Raw genomic sequence first — 7,010 nt, forward strand, 5'->3', positions numbered from 1 at the left:
TGCTTGTGAAAATTAAAAGTGCTCATCTAAAGGAACAGCTGTCTACAGAGAGGGCAGAGCTTAAATGTTATTTATGTTTTTAATGCATGTCCAGTACTTTTTAATGTGTAATATTTGTTAGATTCTTGTATATTTTTACTAATAATTTTGGAGTTTCACAATACTGAGCACACTCATTTCCCAGTCCTCCCAGGTCTGCTCCTCTATCCTTGGTATTCCCACACTGCCAGAAAAGAAAATATTTTTAAAAATAGTCCAATGTGTGTTGCTAATGTTCTCAATGGAACATGGTCAAACTCCTGGTGGGCAGCCCCTTAAAAAAAAAGCTGAGTGCTTTCCCACCTGCACATCTGCCAGAAGTCATCAACTTAGAAGAGCTACACTTCAGCATCCTCACAACAATTTTTAAGAGTTCTCTTTAATTACTTTCTGTCTAGGCTGTTAATTTGGGCAAATGAGGGGGAGAGTGGTCACAGGAGCCTTCTATGTCCTTCCTTCTCAACTGTGAGTCTGCAGACATCAGTATTATGGAAAAACTAGCTTCCTTGCTGTTTATACTCCGCAGGAGCACAGATCATGATCTTCCACATGGTTTCTGCTGAAGCACAGACCGGCCCTATTCAGTTATAACGTATTTCCCAAGGAGCTCTATACATATCAATGTATATCACTCTATCACCAGGCAAAACCGCTGTGCCTGTGGGCTGCAGGCAGCAGAGCTGCCCTGCTCCCTCTGTGTCCCACTAGGGCAGGCGTGACAGGCCACTACCATGCTGGCTCCATGTGGGGGCTGGTCTGTGGGCGTAGGGCTGACAAGCTAGGGCCAGCTCCATTCCATAATGACCTGTTTGTGCAGGAGCTCCAGAGAGCCACACATCTGCCTGTCATCAGTGCCAGCAGCCCTATGGGCCAGCAGGAATATTTTTGTGCCTGTAGCCTGCTGGCTGAGACACGACATCATCATTGTCCATGCGAGGGTCTGTTCCACCATCTTTCCTTCCAGTTTTGTGAGGATTCATTTTAAAAACATCTTCACATAAGACTTGTCTTTTTTTTCATCTTAGTTGTTCTGGAGCTATTAGGGGCCCTGCAGACCCCCTTTCCCTGTGGTGTCACCCCTTGCTCCAACCATGGTCCTTCTAGCCTCCTCAGAGGTCGGCAACATGAGCTGGCGCCCTCCCATCTTTGATCAATGAGATTTAGATATTAATACATAATGCATTCACCTTTACATTTTAATTAATGTAAAACTTTTAACTTCTCAATATACCTGAGTTTTATTTTTTCCTTTTTCTTTCCTTTTATTATTATTTTTTCATCAGAGTTTCTCTATACAGCCCTAGCTGTCCTGAAACTGACTACATAGACCAACCTATCTTTTCATACAGATAACCACCTTCCTCTGCCTCCTGAATGTTAATAATAAAGACATGAGTCACCACAGCAGGCTTATTTTATATTTTATTAATTTAATTTACCTTTGTTCATTATTGTGTATGTGTGTGGTTGTAGGATATACACAAGTTTGTGTGTTTGCCTCTGTATGTGTGTGTTCATGCAGATTGACGCCAGATATCAATGTCCAGTTCCTAACTCACTCACTCCCTACCTTGTTTCCTGGGACAGGTTTTCACTTAAACGAGCACTCAACATTGTAGATTGGATGGCTTGGAACTGTAGGGACTCCTCCTAGAGTATGTATGTGTCACCTCCTGAGTTTCAGGGTTGCAAGCATGTTTCTGTGTCTGGTTTTACATGAGTGTTTGGAAAACAATTGGGTTCTCAAGTGTGTGGTACAAGAATGTTGATAAATGAGCCATTCAATAGCTTTTAAGGACACTTTGACATGAATTTTTCCATTCTTTAGATGAGGACAGTTTATTAGATGAGGACATTTCATACATTAAAGGTTATGTGTTTGGTAAAAGTTAAAGAAATTTTATTCATACATAAAAGAACTAAATGACTTTATTGAAAGAAGGAAGAAGAAGCAATAATGAAACCCAAAATGGTTGAGGGAAAGTGCCCACACAGAAGCAGAGAATGAATGAGAGAAAGTGAAAAGAAAATTGGAAAGTAATGGGAGGGCTTCAGAAAATGGAAAGTAGTGTTCTTCCCTATTTAAGACACAGGCACAAATGATGATTTTCAGAGAACCTAGAGGGGAAGGTTCAGGATCAACAGCCCAGAGAACCAACAGCATCTGCAACATCCACAATGGCCAGACCCTGTGCTTTCCTGATGGCCATGGTACTAATGAGCTACTGGTCAACCTGCTCTCTGGGATGTGACCTGCCTCAGACTCATAACCTCAGGAACAAGAGAGTCTTGACACTCCTGGCACAAATGAGGAGAGTCTCCCTTCTCTCCTGCCTGAAGGACAGAAAGGACTTTGCATTCCCTCTGGAGAAGGTGGATGCCCAGCAGATCCAGAAGACTCAAGCCATCCCTGTCCTGCAGGAGATGACCCAGCAGGTCCTCATCCTCTTCAGCTCAGAGAACTCATCTGCTGCTTGGGAGACAACCCTCCTAGACACATTCTGCACTGGCCTCCACCAGCAGCTCAAGGACCTGCAGGCCTGTCTGATGCAGCAGGTGGGGGTGCAGGAACCTCCCCTGAGCCAGGAAGACTCCCTGGTGGCTATGAGGAAATACTTCCACAGGATCTCTGCCTACCTGAGAGAGAAGAAACACAGTGCTTGTGCCTGGGAGGTGGTGAGAGCAGAAGTCTGGAGAGCCCTGTCTTCCTCAGCCAAGTTGCTGTCAAGATTGAGTGAGGAGAAGGAGTAAATCCTGAGCCAAAGAGGAGAAGGCTCTCCTGGACTAGGTTCCTGTACCTCACCTCACCAATTCTGCTCTGTCAGAGATATCACTCATTTTGACATTCATCAATCAACCTTTCTGGATGTTTCATCAGTTATGAGCAAGACTATGCATATTGTAGAGACATTAGCTTCTAGATTCACCCAGTTATTTCTATTTTGTGTATACATATTTATTTATTTAAGTTGTAAGTTCAGTTATAATATCATGTGGAATTTTATACATTCTTTAATTTAACATTTTTCTTATATGTGATAAAATTATTTTTCTATGGTATTAAATATTAAATTAATTTTGTGTCTTTCCATTCTTTATAACTTTCAATAATATAAATTTCATTAAAGTTGACACAGTACAGCATAAAAACTCCATACATTTATATGGTATGCTGTGTGCTGGTTAGTTTTAGTCTGCTAGATACAAGCTAAAGTCATCTGAATGGAGGGAACCTTAAAAAATATGCCTTTAAAAAATATGTCTTTTATGTGATGGGTCCTCAAGCAAGGCTGTATGGTATTTTTTTCTTTGTTCTTTTTGGATTCTAGGGGCATTTTCTTAATTTGAAAGGGAGAGTTCCTGGCCCTCTGTGAGTTCGAGGTCAGCCTGGTGTATAAGAGCTAGTTTCAGGACATGCTCAAAAGCTACAGAGAAACCCTGTGTCAGAAAAAAAAAAAACAGGCAGAACAAACTATGATGAGCAAGCCAGTAGTCGGTGCCCTTCCATGGCTTCTGCATCAGTGCCTGCCTTTAGTTCCTAATCCATTTGAGTCTTTGTTCTGACCTCCTTTGATGATTAACAGTGATGTGCAAGTGTCAGTCAAAATCACCTTTTCCCCTCCAAGTTTCTTTGGTCATGGTGTTTCATTAAAGCAGTAATAACCCTAACTAAGACAGAAAGTTGTACCATGATTGCGGGGGTATTTCTGTGACAGACCTGATCATGTACTTTGGGAAGGACTGTGGAAAGACTTTGGAACATTGGGCTAGAAAAGCTATTGCGTGTTCATAGCTTGGTGATCTGTTCCCTGAGAGCTTGGAAGAATGTTGAGAGCAATCCAAACAAAAGGCCTAGCTTTGACTATTTCAGAGGCTAGTTAGAGAGTCTGCTAATGACACTACCAGAGTCATTTGCTATTTCAGCTAATAATCGGGTTCTTGCTACCAGAGCCTGAAGAATCAGTATGAATAACAAGATACCAGAAAAACTAAAGGGAAACATCTGTTTCACTGGGACATTTGATGTTGGTGAAAATGAGCTGAGGCATCGGGGGAGATTAAGAAGAGAGCAGCATCATTGAGTTGGAATCATGCGGGAGAGGTTTCCTCAGAGTTGGGTCATGCAAGCCATGTGCCTGAGGCTGTCGAGGTTGCACCTCAACCTGGCAGTGGAACCTGGTAATGCATGAATCATCAAGCTGGTGAGGTTCTGAAGGCGCGAAGGAGTCCTGGAGAGCATCCGAGGGTCGGCACTCTGTGGCAGGGTTAGAGTCCCTGAGAAGAGCCCAGAGAGGCTACTGGTGAACTGCAGCCCCATTTCAGCAGGACAGCCCAAGCTTTTGGAGATGCCAGTCCCTTGGGAAGTCCACAAAGAGAGCGAACATGTGAACTGGAGCTGACCTGAGCCTAGGGGTCAAGTTTGTGTGTGCTGCAGGTGGATCTGGAGAAGCGATCTATGTTCTCCTTCTTCCTTATTGAAGTAAGCAAATGCTTAATTTATTTTTGATTTGTAGATGAGCCAACAACAGTTGAGATACTTTGGATTTAAAAAGAGAGTTTGGATATTTAAAAAAATTATATCTTCATTAATTTTTATTTTATGTATGTTCTCACCTCATGTATGTCTGTCACATGTATGCCTGGTCCCAGTGGAGGTCAGAAGGGAGTACACACCCACCTGTAACTCCTATAACATCTGGAATCAAACCCAGGTCCTCTGCAAGAGTAAGCAGTAATCTCAACCATTGAGACCCTCTCCTGTTCCAGAGTTTGGATATTTTTTAAAGGGACTAAAATTTTAAATAATTAAATGATTAAAGACTGTGTCACTCTTAAAACTTTGAATTGTTTTTATTGTGACGTTGATATTAGTGTGATTGTGGGAATGAACAAGAAAAGGAAAGGCTGGGCCTTCAGTAATGCGTTTATATGTCAACTTGGCAAGGACTCAGCCCTGCTGGCTAGTTTTATGCCAATGGGATGGAAGATGAAGAGATTTGAGAAGAGGAAACCTCAGTTAAGGAAATTCCTCCACATGCTGGGGTTATATACAAGCCTGTGGGGTGTTCTCTTAATTAGAAATTGATGCAATGAGTGTTGCCTCCCTGGGCTGATGGTCCTGGCTGTAAAAGCAGGCTGAGCAAGCCAGAAAACAGAATTTCTCCATGGCCTCTGCATCAGCTGTGCCTCCCAGTTCTTGCCCCTTTCTGTTCCTTTCCTTTGGTGATGAGCTGCGGTGTGAAAGTGGAAGACAAGTGAACCCTTTCCTGCACAAGCTGCTTTTTCCATGGTGCTTCATCACAGCATTAGTCACCCTGATTGAGACAATGTTTAAATTGTGTGCTATTTAAATATAAGTAGGTCCGACCATCTCGTAGTTACCATTCCTTTATGGACAAAAATTCTAGAATCTTTTCCCTAGTGTTTTTTAAACATGTAGCACAGCAGTTTTCTGTGTAGCCTATATGTTGTACAATAGTAAAACAGAAAACTGTGCTCCCCATTAAATTATGACTTGGTATATGTATTTTCACAATTTGTATCTCTTATTGGTAACTGCATGCATCAATGCAGTGTATGTACATCATATCCACCACTTCCTCCCTGCCCTGAAGTCTTCCTGGACCTCTTTAACATATTCTCCACAACTTCATTTCTTCTTCATTTTCTTTGTTTTCTTTTTATTAAGCCCATCTAGATCAATTACTGCTTTCCATATTTGCATAGGTTTATGGTAATATTCATTGAAGAATGTTCATTGACCATAGGCCAAACAACTAAACAAAAATTAGCTCTTCCTCACTGATGACAAACTGTCAGTGGGGCTTCAGATTGGGATGGAGCATTGTGAGGCCCTTCTCTCTCCATGCTGGGTGTGGACTGGCCTGACTTGTATAGTGTCAGGAATGTTATAGGAGCAATTAATAACATTGATCTCTTACCCACAGTCACAGCTTCCCTGATTCATGAGTGCAATGGCCCCCTTTGTGTTCAGAGATACTTTGTAGCAATCTTCCCCAGCTTCTGACTTAACAATCGCTCTGCCACTTCTTCTGCAATGTTCCCTGAGCGTTGGCTGGGGAAGGAGGTGTGATATCGACATTCCATTAGGAGTGAGCACTCTGTACTCATTTATGCTCTGCACTTTGACTGTATCTGTATGAAATACTGTCTGCTGCATAAGTAAGTTTCTTTAAAGAGGGGTGAGCTTTACCCAGGCCTGTGTGTGTACAGGTAAGAATTTAGAAGGCTCTGATACTGTGTCTCTTATAACAAAACAATAGCAGTATGATCTCTGATCCCCAGTCATGGGCCTTGGCCAGGTTTACAGTACAAGGCATGAGATTCCTCTTTGGAGCAGGCCAGAAGTCCTATTAGAATGTTATCAATTGCTCCTATAACATTCATGACACTATTGCAGTAATGGGCATAGGTTTATAGGCCAATCACTATGGTAGCTCACAGAGGTCACAGTAGGACAAGATATTTCATGGATTTCTCCCCTAGCAGTGTGAAAAGCACCTTTCCACTTTGTGAGAAGTGGCCAACAAAAGGGAAACTTTAGGGTTAATATCAGATTCTTTTCCCCGTGTCCTGTGATCAAAGTGTGTGATACCTTTGTAATAGGATGGGCTTTAGTGTGATGTCTGCATCCATGTGTGTTGTGATGTACTTTTATATATTTGCTCCTCCATTATCCTCTCCTCTTCCCCCAAACCCTTCACACTGGTCCTCTCTGCTTCTAAAGTTGACCTTATTCTGCATATATATATATATATATATATATATATATATATATATATATGCAGTGTGTGTGTGTGTGTGTGTGTGTGTCTGTCATATTATATAAATATAAACTTGTATTGCTGTTTCTAGATTTCCCATATGGTAGAAAACATATACCATCTATTTTACCTATTATTTCCGTTAGCATGATGTTCTTGATATCTATTCGGTTCCATATGCCATAC

General features: G+C 41.8%; 1 protein-coding gene across 1 annotated transcript; it reads left to right on the top strand.

Moving 5' to 3' along the window:
• Positions 1–2,217: 2,217 nt before the first annotated feature.
• Positions 2,218–2,790, top strand: LOC142833595 (interferon alpha-12-like). Its single transcript, XM_075945145.1, has one exon. The coding sequence runs from the start codon at positions 2,218–2,220 to the stop codon at positions 2,788–2,790; it is 573 nt and encodes a 190-aa protein (XP_075801260.1).
• The last annotated feature ends 4,220 nt before the right edge of the window (positions 2,791–7,010 follow it).

The sequence above is a fragment of the Microtus pennsylvanicus genome, chromosome 13 (genome assembly GCF_037038515.1).
Source record: "Microtus pennsylvanicus isolate mMicPen1 chromosome 13, mMicPen1.hap1, whole genome shotgun sequence".
NCBI classification, from domain to species: domain Eukaryota; kingdom Metazoa; phylum Chordata; class Mammalia; order Rodentia; family Cricetidae; genus Microtus; species Microtus pennsylvanicus.